General features: G+C 44.9%; 2 protein-coding genes across 4 annotated transcripts in view; one reads left to right on the top strand and one right to left on the bottom strand.

The window, feature by feature from the left end:
- Positions 1-1,142, top strand: part of LOC307212492 (phosphatidylinositol 3,4,5-trisphosphate 3-phosphatase TPTE2-like) — a 29,235-nt gene extending 28,093 nt beyond the window's left edge. For all 3 annotated transcript variants that reach the window (XM_079969926.1, XM_079969924.1, XM_079969925.1), the window contains exon 19: positions 836-1,142. In XM_079969926.1, the coding sequence (XP_079826052.1) occupies positions 836-938 (103 nt within the window). In that variant the 3' untranslated portion in view covers positions 939-1,142. The remainder of the gene's footprint in view (positions 1-835) is intronic.
- A 2,151-nt stretch (positions 1,143-3,293) lies between these two features.
- On the bottom strand, positions 3,294-16,101 carry SLC25A15 (solute carrier family 25 member 15). Its single transcript, XM_079970093.1, has 7 exons — positions 15,970-16,101; positions 13,936-14,064; positions 9,303-9,561; positions 7,661-7,798; positions 5,162-5,331; positions 4,243-4,401; positions 3,294-3,565 (listed from the first exon to the last, which is right to left on the bottom strand). The coding sequence occupies exons 2-7, from the start codon at positions 13,988-13,990 to the stop codon at positions 3,444-3,446; spliced, it is 903 nt and encodes a 300-aa protein (XP_079826219.1). The 5' UTR covers positions 13,991-14,064; positions 15,970-16,101; the 3' UTR covers positions 3,294-3,443.
- Between the last annotated feature and the right edge of the window lie 4,283 nt (positions 16,102-20,384).

Below are 20,384 nucleotides of genomic sequence, written 5' to 3'. Positions count from 1 at the left end.
CAACAAATGGGAGGCAGCCATGCTTTTGTGCTAAAAATGGATTGTGTGGTTAAAAATGGAGATGGAGACAGCATTTGTGTTCTGCCACTAGCTACCGTATTTTTCGCCCTATAGGACGCACTTTTCCCACTCCAAAAATGAAGGGGGAAATGTGTGTGCGTCCTATGGGGCGAATGCAGGCTTTCCTGAAGCCTGGAGAGCGAGAGGCGTCGGTGCGCACCGACCCCTCTCACTCTCCAGGCTTCAGGAAGCTATCCGTAAGCCTTGGGAGCAACAGCCTGCAGCCCAAAGCATGGGGCGCACCCCGGAGTGCGCCCATGCTTCGCACAGATGTCCGCAAGCCTTGGGAGCCCGGCGGGAGTTCCTGCCGGGCTCGCAAGGCTTGCAGATAGCAGCCTGTTCTGGGGTCGGGGTAAGTTCTGGCTGGGGGGGGGGAAATAAATTTTTATTTATTTATCCCCCCCCCCCAAAAAAAAGAGGTGCGCCCTATAGGGCAAAAAATACGGTACTTCATTTTGTATTTCCAGTGTGACTTATTCAGGTGTTCTGTTTCTGTGTTGGGTCAACATGCCAGGGGTTGGTGGGTTGGTGGCAAGGACGAGCTCTGTGATATCACTTCCCATGAGTTGGGAATGGTAACTTCAGCAAGGGGGAGCCCCTTCTTTGTGCCATAGGTTCCACGGGAGGTGTGGAACCCCAAGTTCTCCAGGGTTCTGAATGGTGTGGGGAGCTCCTCCAGCATAGCTTGATCAAACGCAGAAGGAAAATGCTTGAACATGTGCCATTCCCTGCGCATGGATTTACATGTTCTCTTCATTAATGCTTCCCTCCTCAGGCTTTACCTTTCTAGAAATGAAATTGATAACCTACACAAGCCAAGGATGTGGAAGACTTTCAGGGAAGACTTTGCTGTGGAGCTGCACTTTGGTGAATGCTAACCAGAAGTGAACAGTGGCAAGTTTTAAAACAAGCGTTCCTATTCCATTTCCTTCCCAGGATCATGATGCTCTGCTACTGCTATGGTATTGCCTTCTAAATCTCATTTGTGTCTGTATAGGACATTGCAGAACTGAATATTGAACACAGAGCTTGCCTAGCTATTTTGTGTGTGTTGCTTATAATGATTAAAACAATTGATTTTGTCAGTTTGTTTGTGTCTCTATGTGAAAAACAGTTTCCAGTGTTTCAAACTCTACCCACCCCCTTCCCATCTTCTCAGGTGGCTGATCTCAGTACAAACTCTGTGGTATGTGGACAGTGCATGGTCTTCTTCTGAATGAGACCATTAGACATTGCTTCGGTCACCAAGATCTGACCAGCTATGTTAAGATTCGCCCATTTAATCCTAGCAGCAATTTTAATTTAATCAAACTGAGCATTTATAAGAGGGATGGGGAGTCTGCAGCTCACTGGATATTTTTGGCACTCTCAACTCCCATAATTCCTAACCATTGGCTGTGATCGCTGGGGTTAGTCATAGCTGGGAATGCAATATCCCAGCATTGTGAAAACAATGTTTTTAGTGCCCTTTTTTTCTGCTGATGTGGCGTGGATGTTCCTGGAACTGGGAGGCTCGGAATACAGCGGCCATTATATTGTTATACTGACCACTTCACTTGCACAGCACATTCCCTTCCTGTACTTGTTATTTGGAACTGGAAGTTGCTCAGCCTTGTTGTAAGCTACTTGCACATAGGCCTCCAGAGGTTTGGCTCAAGGACTTGACTTCAGCAATTTGATATTATTATTATTATTAAAGGTTACAGGTTACCTCTAAAGCAGAGTTGGTGGCCTGCTAGATTACGTTGGAACTGCAACGTGAGTCCAGCAATAATGAAGGTAACTAGTGTTGTGGCTCTGAAGCTATTGCTTGACAGCAGGTTCCTCATCCCTGATTTAATGGCACAGAATACAACCCAGTCATCCTACCCAACGCATTGCAATAGCAGTCAAATTGGAACATTCTGCTCAATCCTTGAAGAGGCTCATGGAGCCAACTAGACTCCTGAATTCTAGACCTCACGTGGGATTAGAGTTGACCTGAAGGATAGCAAATTTGGGGGGGGGGGTTGACTGTACTATGTGGGCTCCTTAAAGGTAAAGGGACTCCTGACCGTTAGGTCCAGTCGCAGACAACTCGGGGGTTGCGGTGCTCATCTCGCTCTATAGGTCGAGGGAGCTGGCGTTTGACCGCAGACAGCTTCCGGGTCATGTGGCCAGCAGGACTAAGCCGCTTCTGGCAAACCAGAGCAGCAAACGGAAACAGTTTACCTTCCCACCAGAGCGGTACCTATTTATCTACTTGCACTTGACGTGCTTTCGAACTGCTAGGTGGGCAGGAGCTGGGACTGAACAACAGGAGCTCACCCCATCGCGGGGATTCAAACTGCCGACCTTCCGATCAGCAAGCCCAAGGCTCAGTGGTTTAGATCACAACGCCACCCATATCCCTTTACAGCAGTTTAGGCCATATTAAATTTGCGGTCTTTAAAAAGACATAAACCTTCTCTGCCACTTTTACACACCAGTAATTCTCCCTTATTTTGTTTTTTCCTAAAGGAAATGGCAACATTACTTTAAGATATTCTGAGAAGTGTGCACACAAAAGATGGAGCAAAACTGCTCTGTAAAACTCTGTAGCGAAACAGAAAACTCAGATGTGAATATAAGCTACTGCACTTAACTGCAAGATTCATTTTCTTGATTTCACTAGCAACATAAGAGCAGTGACATTGTGGTAGCATATATGGGGCGGATTGTGCTTCCATGCATTAGCTACTGTTTAGTGCTGGTTTATGGAGACGCGGGTGGCGCTGTGGTCTAAACCACTGAGCCTCTTGGCCTTGCCAGTGGGAAGGCCGGCAGTTTGAATCCATGTGATGGGATGAGCTCCCATTGCTCAGGCTCTCTTGGCCTGAAAGGCAAGTAGAGCACAGTCCCCCATAGTCACTTTTGACTGGACTTAACTATCCAGGTGTCCTTTACCTTTTTTACTTTTAACTTGCCTTTTAGTGCTGGTCAGTCACATAAGCAAATTGGCCAAGCCAGTTGTATAGAATTCTTAACGTTGTTTGGCTTCCCAACAGATTAAGTCTGGACAGCTGTTTCTCTGCTCTTAAGGCATGGAAGCTACTATAACCTGACAGAATTAAATGTGTTACTTTAACATGCTTTAAAAAAAAAAAAAAAAGCACTGCTTGTATAGCTCTTGTATTAGCTGACCATCCAAGCTCTCTTAAGAGATCTTATTATCTGCAGTTGTCTAGGCACTGAACACAAGTAACCACACAAAGTTTAGAAAAAAACCCCCAACATATTTATTTAAAACATGATACTTTAAAAAATAAAACCAGAATCTTTAAAACTTGATTTTTTTTTGTTCTTGCAGCAGCTCTCATGACCTATAAAGGTTTCCAATGATTTTAAGTCTACAATAAAAAATATTACATATCAAACTGGTTCATCATCAGCTTCCGACTGTACTCATAGGCAAGGAACAATGCACCATTGGCCGGGAAAGCTCGAATCATCGTAGGTTTCAGTCCCGAATACAAGGCAAAGACACCTGTCAATAAGAGTTAGTGTTAACAAAAGCTGCTGCTTGGAACCAGTCTCCCTCCCGTTTCTTAAAAGCTTAGGTGCAACTATAGCATTTTTTAAAACGAGGAATAATGGCATTATTTTTACATAGAATAGTATAAACTACCCATGACCCTGAGATTAAGAGTCTCATGCTCTACTGCCTTAGCTATCCCAAAGGGCTTACATACTGCTATTCAGAGTAAATCCATTGAAATTAATGGACCCAAGTTAGTTGTAGCCATTAATTTCACTGGGTCTACTTTGAGTAAAAGTTAGTTGCATGCAACCCATATTGCTTAATACGAAAATGGGATTCATTTATGGTGAGGATTGCCGTAACACAGGCACAGGCAAACTCAGCCCTCCAGCTGTTTTGGGACTACAACTCCCATCATCCCTAGCTAACAGGACCAGTGGACAGGGATGGTGGGAGCTGTAGTCCCAAAACATCTGGAGGGCCGTGTTTGCCTATGCCTGCCTTAGCAGGAATTAGAGGCAGAGATAATAGAATTGTAGATAATATATAAATAAAAACAAACAAACATATAAAGGCTATGGAACACAAGACATTTAGTTCTAGGTATAGTCCACAATTTGTGTCAGTACAGATTCCTTGATATTCCCCGTCCCATAGCCCTGGTTGCGGTTTCATTTTCTAACCTTCTTTCCGGAGCACACTTGCGAACGTTACCATGAAGCCTGCCTGCTTTCCAGCCATGGAAAGAACCTGAATTCTGGATTTGATGCAGTCAATGGGATATACAGCAATCCAGAGACATATGCCACCGAAACCGCCGCTGATCATCAGTGCCACAGGACCTACAAAACCAAGCAGAGGTGGGCTAAGGCGTCTCGGCACCTGAAGCAAAACATCCATCCGTTTCCCTCACTCTAGTAGTGTAAAAACAAATTACACACACACACACACACACACACATATGGATTGGTCCACGACATGCACAAACACTACAAGATGCATAAAATCTCCAAGGGAAGGTCAGCAGGCAGATATAGATTGGACACATGGGGAGTTAATTTTAATCGTATGATACCTGTCTTTCCATTCCTACTTCTCTGTCCCTTTAGCCTTCCTTGGGATGTGCTCTCAGCTGAGCCTCTGTGTGTGCTGCTAGCCAGCTGTTGAGATGACTGGTGTCTGCTGTATTGCAGAGAATGAGAACAACACTTGCCTCTCTCAAATGCTCTTGCTTTGGGGCAGGTGAGACCAAATGCAAAACTGAGGAGGATGTGGCCAAAGAGCAGGTGTAGAATTCATCTCTACAACCATAATATACGTAGGATCTGCATCCTCTTAACACCCCATCACTAGTGCTACATGTAAAAATATATTCCAGTAATCCAGTTTCATAAGAAATTGTCCAATTGCCAATCAGTGTATTTTGAAACAACATGGCTGACTGCAGAACCAAGTCGATGCACTTCATAAACATTCGTTTATGGGAGGATTGGAAAAGTTTCATTCCCAACATTAGAAACACTGTAAAAAACCCTATGGAAGGTTGCTCTATCAGAACTATTTAGACTCATTTAAACACCCTTAACAAGTCAAACAACATACCTAATTCCTCTTTTGGCCTTCCAAATGCGAAAAACGTTCGGCTCAGTTCGTAGCCTCCAAAGAACAAAAAATAGCCTGGGATTTCGCGCAGCAAAGTGCTGGACCAGCCGCGGTAGAATCCAAAGGGACCGTCCTTTTTCAGAACACCTTTCACTACTGACCAAACTGTACTAAGAGAGGAATAAGACAGTCAGAACAGTTACGTAAACAGAAACTGACTGTGTGAATTATTATTTTTCGAAAGAGGGGGGCCATTTGCTCAAGACCTTGTATGCACAAGCCTGGCAGAAGCACAATTAGGAACGTCAAGCTCCTGTCATAGAACATGGTGAGATAACGGAATAGTCACAGAACATTAAATCGGAGGTTTCCATTCCTCAAGAATCAAGTCCAGCTTCATCAGTGGTTTTGTACGATGTAGACAAGCAAATGTCCAGTCACTGGTTATCTCAGATGAAAATTTTCATCTTGAGTTGCCAAAGCACTTGTAAGATATGCCCAGGATTGCAGTCTGAGCTCTAGATACATCTGAGGCCAAGCTCTACAACAGGGTTTCCCATCATCCCTGACCATCATCCTGCTAGCTAGGGATGATGGGAGTTGTAGTCTCAAAACAGCTGGAGAACCAAGTCTGGGAAACACTGCCCCACAGGAATAAGTGAATCACAGCCTCCTGTTGAAGGGAGAAACTTGCCATAATTAGGATAGATGCATGGGGATCCTTGAATAAACACCCCATCTTTATGAAATCACCATCTCTTGTGGTTTGGGCAGGGATATACACACACACAACTGCCCAAGCTTATGGCCTTTTGCTGCTTCTGGACTGGGATGTGACCTATGCAGGCCAGGCAGCAACTCTGTATATATAAAATAGTTCCATTCCCATACAGGAGATTCTTGAGCACTTGCCATTGCAGAAGCCAAACAGCCAGGGGGGAATTCCGAGCACAATTCAAAGTGTTGGTGCTGACCTTTAAAGCCCTAAACGGCCTCGGTCCTGTATACCTGAAGGAGCGTCTCCACCCCCATCGTTCAGCCCAGACACTGAGATCCAGCGCCGAGGGCCTTCTGGCGGTTCCCTCATTGCGAGAAGTCAGGTTACAGGGAACCAGGCAGAGGGCCTTCTCGGTAGTGGCGCCCGCCCTGTGGAAGGCCCTCCTACCAGATGTCAAGGCAATAAACAACTATTTTACTTTTAAAAGACAACTGAAGGCAGCCCTCTTTAGGGAAGTTTTTAATGTCTAATGCTGTATTGTTTTTAATATTCAGTTGGAAGCTGCCCAGAGTGGCTGGGGAAACCCAGCCAGATGGGCGGGGTATAGATAATAAATTAATTTATTATTATTATTATTATTATTATTATTATTATTATTATTATTATCTGCCATGCCTTTGCCTGCAATTCAGCTACAGCAAAGATGCCTCATCCCCAAGAACGAGGCAGCAATTCAAACTCTGTTTCAGGCAGCAATCATGGCAGCCTTTTATCCGAAGGATGATGCTTGCCATCAAGGGCAGCAGAATCTCTAGCCCATGGACCTTGTTAGATACAGGTAAAGGGACCCCTGACCATTAGGTCCATTCGTGGCCAACTCTGGGGTTGCGGCGCTCATCTCGCTTTATTGGCCGAGGGAGCCGGCGTACAGCTTCTGGGTAATGTGGCCAGCATGACTAAGCCACTTCTGGCGAACCAGAGCAGTGCACAGAAACGCCATTTACCTTCCCACCAGATTTATCTACTTGCACTTTGATGTGCTTTCGAACTGCTAGGTTGGCAGGAGCAGGGACTGAGCAACGGGAGATCACCCCGTCGCAGGGATTCGAACCGCCGACCTTCTGATTGGCAAGTAGTCCTAGGCTAAGTGGTTTAACCCACAGCGCCACCCGTAACCCATCCGAGCCAAAGACAGAAAGCCCAGCCAGCAGCCAAACGAAGCCTCAAAGAAAACCACCGTCCCCTCTCCGCTGGGAAGCGCTGAGCAAAGGCGAGTCCCCAGGCGACACGGCCGATTTGATTGGCACAAGGCATGCAAGCTCCACCCCCCAGTCGTTCTTAGACTCCTTATTGGGTGAGCAACGCAGCCAAGCGACACAGTTGGAGCCTCCCTCCTCCCTGGCTGGCAGGGAGGGAAGGAGAGGAGCTGCTTCCTTTGAAACCTGGGAAATTTAAGGGACATCATCAATAAGGGACAGCAGCGGGACACAGCGCTGGGATAAGGGACTTTCCAGACAAATAAGGGACGGTTGACCGCTATGATTTCTGGAGAAGGTTTGTGCAGCTTCCCATTGGCTGCAGGAGCTTCTTGCAGCCAATGGGAAGCCAGCCAGCATTGCAGAAGGTAGTCCCCGCTCTGCTCAATGGCGGTTTAGCGTGGCACACGGGAGCCAACCGACCGAGCGGGCAGTGGGGGTCTATAGGCCGGTTAAACAATCCCCATGGGCTGCTTATGGCCGATGGGCCTTAGGTTGCTGACCCCTGTTCTAAAGAATACTTACTTGTGTCCATGCACGATCTTCCCAGATAACTGCATTTCGTGCATGGCCTGCAGGCGACACTTCACAAGTTCTGTGGGACAGAGGACCAAGGTGGCAAAGGCAGAAGCAAAGGAGCCAGCAGCAGCATTTTGAAGGTCGCTGCAAGAAAGACAAATTGTATTTGGCACACGGGAGTCAGAAGCTTTGACTTGCAACACAACGGTGGCCATGCAGAGTTCCAGTTCTCCTTGCAGAGGAGCACCTTAGGACAACAGAGTGGTCCCCACACAGAGAAGCAGGGGACATTGTTAGTACCAGGATCAGGGCATCTGGCTTCCAGTGCAGAATCAGGATAGGAAGAGAAGTACAGTGGTGCCTCGCAAGACGAAAATAATCCGTTCCGCGAGTCTCTTCGTCTAGCGGTTTTTTCGTCTTGCGAAGCATCCCTATTAGCGGCTTAGCAGCTTAGAAAAAGGGGGGGGGGAGGAAAAAAACTCGCAAGACTCGCAAGACGAAAGCCCATAGGGAAATTCGTCTTGCGAAGCGCCTCGAAAAACGGAAAACCCTTTCGTCTAGCGGGTTTTTCGTCTTGTGAGGCATTTGTCTTGCGGGGCACCACTGTACTGAATCAAATAGTTCATCCCAGCAGTCAGGCAGGATATGGTCTAACTGAAGTATCACTGGTTGACGCCTTTCCTATCAAACTCCTCTAGCAAACTTGTAAGGAATATCCCAGCCACAAGACACAACTTATTCCATAAAGCTACAATAGGGTGATTCCAACTAAGACTCAAAACAGATCTACTAAAATGAATGGACCGAAATTAGTCATTTCCATTAGTTTCAGTGGGTCCACTCTGACAAACATTGGATACAACTCAATTATCTTAAAATTTCATTTACATCCTCAATCCTTTAATTGTCCTTTCTCTGTTAAACATGTTTGAGAACAGAATCACATACAGTTAATATATTTCTTCATATGGTGTATGCTGATGTTGCTTTTTTTTCCATAAATGTTCTGTTATATAAAATATTAATGTATTATATGATTCCCGCCCCCTTTCCCTTATGCATTGTAGTTTAAAAAATAAATAAAATAATCAAGTCATATATTGTGCAGCTACTAAAAGGACTGTGCTCCTAGCCCCTGCCTGTTTTGATACTTATTTTTAGCATCTCCTAGTGACAAGAAGGGACGCTGTTGGCGCTGTGGGTTAAACCACAGAGCCTAGGACTTGCCGATCAGAAGGTCGGCAGTTCGAATCCCCGCGACAGAGTGAGCTCCTGTTGCTCGGTCTCTGCTCCTGCCAACCTAGCAGTTCGAAAGCACGTCAAGTGCAAGTAGATAAATAGGTACCGCTCTGGTGGGAAGGTAAACGGCGTTTCCATGCACTGCTCTGGTTTACCAGAAGCGGCTTAGTCATGCTGGCAAGTAGATAAATAGGTACCGCTCCGGCGGGATGGTAAACGGCGCTGCTCTTAGTCATGCTGGCCACATGACCCAGAAGCTGTACGCCAGCTCCCTTGGCCAATAAAGCAAGATGAGCACCGCAACCCCTGACCATTAGGTCACGACTGGACCTAATGGTCAGGGGTCCCTTTACCTTTACCTTTAGTGACAAGAATGGTATATGAGGGAATAGGAAAGTCGGTCACCAACCTCAACTCAGCTTTCCTGTCTAGTCCAACGATTCTCCTCACAATGTTTTGGCAAAAGCCGTAACACATGAAAAGCACTGCGTTTTCAGCAATGTTAGCAACCAAAGCCGGGGTGGTGCCCTTGTAGAAGCCTCGAAACCCCACTTGCTTGTAAGTCTTCACAAAACAGTCCACAAGCCCTCGGTACATGGCAGGGAATGTCTGCATTTTCACCTTGGCGGTATCGAAAGGCTGGCCAGTAATCACACAGGCAGTGCCTCCTGCACACACAAAAAACAATCATTTGCAAACATGAGAAGTCTCCCTGCGACGATACAAATTTAATCTCTTCACTCACCAATGCCCCTTATTAAAATATGGATTAAGGTTTTAAATAAGTTTCCTTAAGTAATATATTGTTTCAGCTATATTTTGTAAACCATCCTGGAATCTTAACAGAGGAAGGGCAGTTTTTTTTAAAAAAAAATGAAACAAAGCAAATAAAGCAAAATGAAATGAGTTTCTGAGAGAGCCAAAATTATGACTGAGAAAAAGCGATGTGTCATGCTTAAAAGTAGCAACTGCTAGAATGAATAGGCACTGCACTACAGTGGTACCTCAGGTTACAGACGCTTCAGGTTACATACGCTTCAGGTTACACACTCCGCTAACCCAGAAATATTACCTCGGGTTAAGAACTTTGCTTCAGGATGAGAACAGAAATCATGCTCCGGCGGCAGCAGGAGGCCCCATTAGCTAAAGTGGTGCTTCAGGTTAAGAACAGTTTTAGGTTAAAAACGGACCTCCAGAATGAATTAAGTACTTAACCCGAGGTACCACTGTACTTCATTCCACAGAATACTACCAGTTAATTTCCTTTCAGTACAAATGCATGTGCTGCAAATCTGTAATATCAAGAGCCAGAATGACTTGAGTCCAACAGAACAGTGGTACCTCGGTTCTTGTACAAAATCCGTTCCAGAAGCCCGCTCGGCTTCCGAAACATTTGAAAACTGAGGTACGGCTTCCCATGGGTTGCAAGAGCTTCTTGCACTCAGTGGAAGCCCCATCGCACGTTCGGGTTGCAAAAATCATTCGAAAATGGAAGCATTTACTTCTGGGTTTTCAGCTTTCGAGTACAACGGAGGCATTTGGAAACCGAGGTTCCATTGTAGTTAAATAGCCACATCCTCTCTGAACAACTGTACTTCAGCATTGTCAGGGGGTGGGGGAGAGAGATGGGATAGCCTCACTATGGGGCCCTGTGTTCCTTGGAAAAACGACGGGACACGTGTAAGAAATGTAATATAATAACAACCTGATATTATGATGCTTCTTCTGAACACTGTTTGCAAAAAGAGTGGGCAGCAACAGCCTGACATTTTCCTAATCCTCATCCCCCCCCCCTTCCAGTGCGCAGTGTGCACACACATTGGTGCAAAATGCCTTGTTGTTTAGTCGTTTAGTTGTGTCCGACTCTTCGTGACCCCATGGACCAGAGCACGCCAGGCACTCCTGTCTTCCACTGCCTCCCGCAGTTTGGTCAGGCTCATGTTTGTAGCTTCGAGAACACTGTCCTTCCGTCTCATCCTCTGTCGTCCCCTACTCCTTGTGTCCTCCATCTTTCTCAGCATCAGGGACTTTTCCAGGGAGTCTTCTCTTCTCATGAGGTGGCCAAAGTATCAGCTTCAGGATCTGTCCTTCCAGTGAGCACTCAGGGCTGATTTTCTTCAGAATGGATAGCTTTGATCTTCTTGCAGTCCATGGGACTCCCAAGAGTTTCCTCCAGCACCATAATTCAAAAGCATCAATTCTTCGGCGACCAGCCTTCTTTATGGTCCAGCTCTCACTTCCGTACATCACGACTGGGAAAATCATAGTTTTTACTATACGGACCTTTGTTGGCAAGGTGATGTCTCTGCTTTGAAAGATGCTTTCTAGGTTTGTCATCGCCTTTCTCCCAAGAAGCAGGCGTCTTTTAATTTTGTGACTGCTGACACCATCTACAGTGATCATGGAGCCCAAGGAAGTAAAATCTCTCACTGCCTCCATTTCTTCCCCTTCTATTTGCCAGGAGGTGATGGGCCCAGTGGCCATGATCTTCGTTTTTTTGATGTTGAGCTTCAGACCACATTTTGCGCTCTCCTCTTTCACCCTCATTAAAAGGTTCTTTAATTCATCCTCACTTTCTGCCATCAAGGTTGTGTCATCTGCATAGAGACCTATATTGTGGAGGCACTGTCTCCCTAAGGCCAAAGGCCCAGAGTGGCTGAATTTGGAGAAAATAGTGCTGGCTTCACTCCTGGCCCATGAAACCATGCTCCCCCAAGCCGGCCCACACAAAAAACTTGATCCCCACACCCTAAACAAATCCATGCCTCATGGAGGCTCCCCAGAGCAAAGCTATGTACCCAACCAAAAATAGGTGTTTGTCCTGAAGTCAATGGCGGAGTGTAGGCAGGCGCTGCCCAAGGCAGGTGCACTTCTAGGGGGCGGGGCGCTCGGGTGCCCAGAGCGTAGTGTGTGCCCTGCCGCCAGGGATGGAGCGAACCGTCTATGGGGCCAGAGCGAGCCGCCCATGGCGAACATTTGGCACACTGCCCGCCCGCAACTCCCAAGTCTCCCCCAAGCTGTCAAAATGAAGGGGGAAGGGGGAAATACCACCAGCAAAGTGGCGCAGCTCCCCCCTTACCCCAACAGCTCGGGGGAAGCTTGGGAGTTGTGGGCGCACTGAATGTCACCCGCCTCAGTGAGGGCACCTGGGACGGTCCGCCCACCTTCCTAGGCCCCTGCCTGAAGTCACAGCTCTTGGCAGCCATTCTGAACTTGGAGAGCTGTTGAGCAGCTAGCAATTGTGAAAAGCAACCGTGCCCAACTTATTGCTAGAACAGTTGCCTCTCTTTTTTTATAGGAGAGGGAAGATACAACAACAACAAAAAAAGCAACATCAGCAGGTTTGATGTTTAGGCTGACTTTCAAAGAAAAATTAACAGCTGTTCTTGTGAAACAATGCTATTACCTTAAAAAAAAACCCTATGATAAAATGGGCACAGGATGTTGGACATAACATTATGTTTGCTGACTGGGAACAGTTGTGGACCACAGGTATGAAATTTACGGCATGTAATGCCTTACGAGAGAATATTATGAAAATGATATACAGGTGGTACATGACACCAGTCAAGCTTGCAAAAATATATCATTTGTCTGATAATAAATGTTGGAAATGTAAAGAGACTGAAGGAACATTCTTTCACCTTTGGTGGACGTGCCCAAAGATTAAGGCTTTCTGGGAGATGATCTATAATGAAATGAAAAAGGTATTTAGATATACCTTCCTGAAGAAACCAGAGGCCTTTCTCCTGGGCATGGTCGGCCAATTGGTGTCAAAGAAGGATAGAACTTTCTTTATGTATGCAACAACAGCAGCAAGAATACTCATCGCGAAGTATTGGAAGACACAAGATCTACCCACCTGGGAAGAATGGCAGATGAAGGTGATGGAATATATGGAATTGGCGGAAATGACTAGCAGAATCCGAGACCAGGGAGAAGAGTCGGTAGAAGAAGATTGGAAGAAATTTAAAGACTATTTACAGAAATATTGTAAAATCAATGAATGTTAGAATGATGTCGGAATGAAGTCAAGTGGTTCTTAGCGGTAACGCTAGAAAGGAGTAGGTGAAAATGGATCTTTAATAGGCGAGAAAGTAAAGTTATAACATATTAAGATAAGGGATGAAGATAAAAATAAAGAGAGAAAGGATTTGCTGAGTTAACCAATTGAACTGGAATACAAAAAAGGGAGGTGTGGGGAGGTCAGCGAAACAAGTAAATGAAAGATAAGTTATGGAATGATGGACTTATTTTTAATTGTGTTTATTTTTTCTGTATTTTGTATTTTTCTTTTTACCTTTTTTCCCCTTACCTTTGTAACCTTTTTTGAAATTTCAATAAATATTACTTTTTTAAAAAAACAAAACCCTGTGATTTATTTTATGCTCACCACAGCACTGTGAAGGAGGTTAGCCTGACAGCAACTCAACATCATCTAAGAAGCTACATGGCTTAGTGATGATTTGAACCCGGGTCTTGAAGCTCCTAGTCTGGCACTCAACTGGGTTCCTGACTGGAGATGCCTGCAATTACAGTGGGCAGGCAGTGGGAGAAACTTTTATATAAAACAAAACACTTTTATATAAAATAAAATGCACCCTGATGAAATAAAAAACCAGTAAGATGCTATTTACACAGGAGTACTCTTGGAATATTTGTCTGCAGACCAATAGGAGGTCAACTGACTGGTGTACTAATCCTGTATTGGTTCAATAACGTGAAACACAGAAAACAAATTTATCTTGTCTCTGGTTGCCTTTATTGCTCAACTTTTATTTGTGACGTATTTTGAAATGTTCATGAAAGCTAACACTAAATGAATTCAGAGCCACAGCTGGAAAACTATTAAGACAGACACGTTTACACTTTTACCTTTCAGCAATAGCCAAGATTTCACTGAAGGAAAGCACCACAACAGAAGCTGGTGGTGCATGGTGAAGTCAACATGTTCTCTCCCTCAGGACCCGCATTGCTGTCACCTGGAGAAGGGCTATCAGTTTCTAAAGGATCTTGCGAAAATAGGATTTCCTCAGACTTACCTACAGCCCCTGCTGTGAGGTCAATGGCAGCTTGGATGACAGGGTTTGTTTTCATGTTTCCCACTGGTTTTGTGGTGGCTCTAAATCATCAGGTTTGCTGCAGCCCACAGGGAGATGTGATGGGTACCTCTAAAAGGGTGGAAAGAAGAAAATGATTGTGCCTGCACATTGAACAACATCAAATGAAAGAATGAAAGGATTAACAAACATAAGAAAACATGAGTATGATATAGTTTTAGATTTTAGACTTACAGTTATGAGAAAAATAAAGTACACCCTCTTTGAATTCTGTAGTTTTACACATCAGGACATAATAACAATAAATTTGTTCCTTAGCAGCTCTTAAAATTAGGTAAATACAACCTCAGGTGAACAACAACACATGACATATTACACTGTGGGCCAAAATTCCTCCATAACAGGAGGCAGGGAGACAACACCACCTTGCTGAGGGTAAGAATCTTACCAATATCAACAACCCACCAGTGTCACACATACACACTCAAAACTTTATCCAGTTGTCATCCCCATACATCTAGGCCTGTCATGAGTGTGTGTACATACTTACACAAATTATTGTATGCATGGATATGACATTTTAAAATACATTAAGATTCAGGGACCAGGAGAAGGCTGTAAGAATGTATGGTCCTTTTATTAAATAAACAATCTAGGTAGATTAGGAACATTACAGACAAAAAGCACACTATAAAAGGGAAGCATTTAGCACACACTAAACTGTGCTGCAGTAACATTATCCTATAATCCCATGTGTTTCCCCCAATCCCTTGAATTCCTAATGCAACCTACTTAAACACAAGTACTAGGTAAGTCATGCTGGTTCTGCAAGAATTGCCAAAATCAAATGATTCAGACAAAGCCATATTAAAAAGTACAATGGGGAACATTTTCATGCATCAACTGTTTCAACCCTTACCAAAGTGAGCCTGCAAAACAAAAAAACAAAACTTGAACATCCTTTCCAGTAATGCCACAGACGGGGAACAACTTTTTTTTTTAAAAAAAGAGATTGTTGTACAATCCTTAAGCATTCAATATTTTAAAAAAAAAAAAATTATCCCCATCAACACCATCAATCCAGTGCCAGGACTGGAGTGCCCTATGTCTCGATGGAAAGGGGAAGCTCATTTAGTCAATTAACCACTTTGTTTTTTTATTTTATTATGTTATTGTTTTTTATTATTAACAAATAAACCACTTATACTGTCACAAAAAACTGATTTCTAGCCTCTCTCCCAGTTTTGGAAGTTGCTGCCATTCCAACAGAAAAACAACTCAGCAATCTCTTTAGAGAGGATGGGAATCTTACTACTGTACTGTAATCTCAATGAAGTACCAAAACCAAAAAGATATGGAATCTATCTATCTCCTATATTTATGGGTGGATTTGAACTAGTGAAAAGCACTTCTTGCTCATGTACCTAAGTAAGATGACACACCCAATTTTCAGTGATCTCCCCTATCTATCACTCTCATGCCCAACTTTCCATAGGCATCTGGTTGGACGTAGAAATCGCTAAAAATGATTGCCAAGTGCTTGCAGATATATTTTAATATCATCATTTAACATTATAATTGTTTAGCATTGCCAGATCATTTAACATTATAATTTAGCATTGCCAGATCATTTAGCATTGCCAGATCATTTAACATTATAATTGTTTAGCATTGCCAGGTCAGACTAAAATCCTTGGCTTCCCTAAAGCGCTTTATGTGCATCTTCATCCAATGCAGACTTGCCAAGACCCCGAAATACAGTAACAGCAGATGTGAATCCCTCACACCCAAAACCACATTTTTTAAGAAATTTGCAGGAAATCAAGTTGCATCCCCTAAAATGCTGCTGCCAAAGCAAGTTCTGGGGCCTTGAGAGGCGCAGAGGGGCAAGGGGGCTTCGGGGCTTCCCAGGCGGGATTACGCACGGGCGGAAAATGCGCGCCCGGCCTGGGCAGAGGCGCTGCTCGCCAAGGGGCGCCCGGCTCGGCCGGCTGGGGCGCCACCTGGCCGCCTTACCTGCAGCCGCTGCGCCTGGCCCCCGGCTCGCCCGCATCGCCTGGCCCGGACCCCTCGGCTTGCCCTCCGCTGAGCCTTTATAAAGCAGCCGGCTTTGGAGACGCGCGCCCGGCAAAAAGAGCAGCAGCAGGAGGAGGAGGAGCTGCTGCTGGGAAGCGGAACCCGACGCCCGCCCGCCCGCCCCGCCAGGGGGCCAAGCTGGCCGGGAGGCGGGCTGGGAAAGAGGCCTTCCAGTCTGCCCTCTCTTTTTTTTTTTTCAACATTCTTTTTATTAATTGATTCCACAAAAGAAAGTAAAAACTAACACACATATAGAAAAATCAATATACAAAAAGTAAAAAAAAAAAAAAGGATTTACCAAAAAAAAGTGAATAAGAAATACATAAACTTATGATTTACCCATTGACATTATTACATATCCATCCCTTTCAAGACTTCCTTCAGCTTGTCCATAAATCTTTCGAAGCAGTAATCAAGTTCACACGTTTCTCTGCTTATTATTGTCGTTAAACCTATCTCTGTCTCCTGTTTGCTTTAAACAATAACTCTTAGTCTTTCACATTGCGTCTCTGAATCCCTTTAGCGTTGTTTGTCCCTCACTAATACATTCCAGATAATCCACGTACTTTCCCCAATCCTTGATGAACACTTGGTCTCTTACATACCTAATTTTCCCTGTTAATTTATCCAGCTCTGCGTAGTCCAACAGCTTAAATCTCCACTCCTCCACCGTTGGTATTTCCTGCTGTTTCTGCCCTCTCTTACGGCAAAATCTGGGTGCGAGGCTGCTCTGCCCCCCAGCTCATCGGACTAAGTCCGCGGGTCCCTGCGGAGGAAAATGAGCTCAGCCGGAGACAGGAGCAAGCAGCAGGAGATCCAAGTTTATTGCGCAACAGGTTCAAGGCGAGATTGAACCCCGAGAATGGGGCGACATAAACTTTTAAAAGTTCCCTCCAAGTCCCAGAAGACAGTGCAGAAAACGTCACAAATACATCACAAGAGGTGGGATTACACAGATCAGCACTTCAGGAAGGTGGGTGGGGGTTTACACAGATCAGCACTTCAGTAAGGTAGGGGTCGCGCAGATCAGCACTTCAGTAAGGTAGGGGTTGCATAGATCAGCACTTCAGTAAGGTAGGGGTCGCGCAGATCAGCACTTCAGTAAGGTAAAGGTAAAGGTACCCCTGCCCGTACGGGCCAGTCTTGACAGACTCTGGGGTTGTGCGCCCATCTCACTTAAGAGGCCAGGGGCCAGCGCTGTCCGGAGACACTTCCGGGTCACGTGGCCAGCGTGACATCGCTGCTCTGGCGAGCCAGAGCCGCACACGGAAACGCCGTTTACCTTCCCGCTGGTAAGCGGTCCCTATTTATCTACTTGCACCCGGAGGTGCTTTCGAACTGCTAGGTTGGCAGGCGCTGGGACCGAGCAGCGGGAGCACACCCCGCCGCAGGGATTCGAACCGCCGACCTTTCGATCGGCAAGCCCTAGGCGCTGAGGCTTTAACCCACAGCACCACCTGCGTCCCTTCAGTAAGGTAGGGGTTGCATAGATCAGCACTTCAGTAAGGTAGGGGTTGCACAGAGTAAAGAGATATGCATAAACGTTTCCTGAGTACAGGTGATGGCAAGACAATGGCACAGATATGCATCGCCCGTCACCTAGCATTGCCCGGAGGAAGGGCTTGACTGGACCATCTGACAGGATTAAGGTTTTCCTGTGTACATGACCTGTCGGTTCGAGGATTATGGCGCTGAGGGTAGCATCATGGAGTCCGGAGGGAATCGAGTAGAATGACGTTAAAATGGAGAAGATCGGAGCTTTGGCTGATTTTATATTATTTTCTGAAGTTTTCGGCCTCTTGCCGGTCAAGTGTATATTTTAGTCAATGGAGAAAACAGTACGAAACGGTCTACTCGTATTAGAAATAGGGCGAGAGTTAGGCTTAAGAAGAAAGGGCTTATTTCGCCCGTGTATAGGAGGGAAGAATATAATTTTATAAAGTTAAGGGGTATAGTGTGGTGCTTGTGCAGCAGTGTGAGGTTTCAGGAGCTGGGCGCCGTCGAGGTCATCGCCTTGGGCCCCCTTTCAAAGAGGAGGAGGTGAGGAAAGGTGCCCCCCCTTTCCTTCCGTATCACCTCCAAGTGATGCCCCCCCATAACCTCTCCACACTGTGTGTGTGTGTGTGTACACACGTGTATATTTGTATATATTTAAATTTTCTCATTTACAATTTAAAGCAGTGTTCCCCAACCTTGGGCATCTAGCTGTTTTTGGACTACAACTCCCATCATCCCTCGCTAGCAAGACCAGTGGTCAAGGATGATGGGAATTGTAGTCCAAAAACAGCTGGAGGCCCAAGGTTGGGGAACACTGATTTAAAGTACTCATTTTTACATCCTTAAGATCTCAGTGACTTCCCTTCTTCACTTTCCATGGTTCATTTTACATATCATAAATCCCTGCATACAGTGGTACCTCGGGTTAAGTACTTAATTCGTTCCGGAGGTCCGCTCTTAACCTGAAACTGTTCTTAACCTGAAGCACCACTTTAGCTAATGGGGTCTCCTGCTGCTGCCGCGCCGCCAGAGCCTGATTTCTGTTCTCATCCTGAAGCAAAGTTCTTAACCTGAAGCACTATTTCTGGGTTAGCAGAGTCTGTAACCTGAAGCGTATGTAACCCAAGGTACCACTGTATTTTACAAAAACTATACCATTCAGTATTCCATTATTATTATTATTATTATTATTATTATTATTATTTATTATTTATACCCTGCCCATTTGGCTGAGTTTCCCCAGCCACTCTAGGTGGCTCCCAATCAAGTGTTAAAAACAGTACAGCATTAAATATTACATTACATCCAATATAACTTAATTACACTGTTGAATTTATCTTAATGCTGCCAGCGTTTTCAGCTGTACACTGTTATTTCCCATATATTCAATAAAGGTTTTCCAATCATTATAATAATAATTTATTATTTATAGCCTGCCCATCTGGCTGGGCTTCCCCTGCCACCCTGGGCGGCTTCCAACAAAACACTAAAATACAATAACCTATTAAACATTAAATGCTTCCCTAAACAGGGCTGCCTTCAAATGTCTTCTAAAAGTTTGGTAGTTATTTTTCTCTTTGACATTTGAAGAACATATGTTCTTCTTGTTTTCTTATTCTATATATTAAGTCTGCGAGCTGCACATATTCTGTCAATTTAAGTTGCCATTCTTTAGTGGCGACCTTGCTCATTTTCCATTTTGGGGCTGACAACACGGGCCGCAGTAGTGGCATATATAAATAACCTTTCTTGACACATGGGAATTTCAGTCTGAATTATCCCCAACAGAAAGGACTCTTTTTTTCCATTTCATTATGCATCATTTCATAATAGGTTTTTTGTTCTTTCAATCCGTCAAAGGTCTCAGCTATCAAAACCTTCCCCCAGGAAAGAAGAAAAGTGTGCCCGTAAGAGTAGCTTCTTGCACAGCCCTCCTTTTCATTTTGCTATTAATCTATTTTAATTCCCATCAGAGTTTTACCATATCTTGCATACAAATACAAAATAAGTGGCATAAGTAAAGAATGCAGTGTTTGCCATGTAAGCATATAACTAATAAAAGTGTCCTTTCTAATTGTTCTTACACTGCCTTTGTTACAACTACTGTACTGCTATTGTACTAGAAGTACCGTATGTTGTGCAGCTCTTTCACTCCGTGCTTAAAAATAAACATTTTCCCTTCACTATTTATTGCTGTGTTTATAGGAACTGCATTACAAGTGCAACAGCTTGTGCAATGTATCTGGACCAGTTTCAAAGGGGTTGAAAACAGTCACCACACCATGCATTTTAAAATTAAGTTGCCCTCTTGTGACCAAACTGGAGAGGTGAGGAAATGTTAAAGAACCTGAACTGAAAATGAAACAGAATACATAACAGTTTGACTTTCTAACTGTAGCATGCGAGGGAAAGGTAAAGGACCCCTGGATGGTTAAGTCCAGTCAAAGGCAACTATGGAGTTGCAGCATTCATCTCGCTTTCAGGCTGAGGGAGCTGGTGTTTGTCCACAGACAGCTTTCCGGGTTATGTGGCCAGCAGGACTATACCGCTTCTGGTGCACGGAGGACTGTGATGGAATCCAGAGTGCACAGAAAATGCCATTTGCCTTCCCGCCGCAGTGGTATCTATTTAACTACTTGCACTAGTATGCATGTGAACCCACCCTCGAAACCTTAGGCATTTAACAGACACTATGTGGGTTAAACCACAGAGCCTAGGACTTGCCGATCAGAAGGTTGGCGGTTCGAATCCCCGCGACGGGGTGAGCTCCCGTTGCTTGGTCCCTGCTCCTGCCAACCTAGTAGTTCAAAAGCACGTCAAAGTGCAAGTAGATAAACAGGTACCACTCCGGCGGGAAG

The sequence above is a fragment of the Podarcis cretensis genome (genome assembly GCF_951804945.1).
Source record: "Podarcis cretensis genome assembly, chromosome: 3".
Taxonomy (NCBI): domain Eukaryota; kingdom Metazoa; phylum Chordata; class Lepidosauria; order Squamata; family Lacertidae; genus Podarcis; species Podarcis cretensis.
This window is presented reverse-complemented; position numbering and strand designations above follow the sequence as displayed.

What these genes read in the sequence shown, in the direction of transcription:
- SLC25A15 (XM_079970093.1), bottom strand. Translation starts at nt 13,990, where the DNA reads ATGAAAACAAACCCTGTCATCCAAGCTGCCATTGACCTCACAGCAGGG. An exon ending in GACAGGAAAGCTGAGTTGAG is followed by an intron (nt 7,799 to 9,302) that starts GTTGGTGACCGA and finishes TCTTTCTTGCAG; the next exon opens with CGACCTTCAAAATGCTGCTG. An exon ending in AAGATCGTGCATGGACACAA is followed by an intron (nt 5,332 to 7,660) that starts GTAAGTATTCTT and finishes TTCCTCTCTTAG; the next exon opens with TACAGTTTGGTCAGTAGTGA.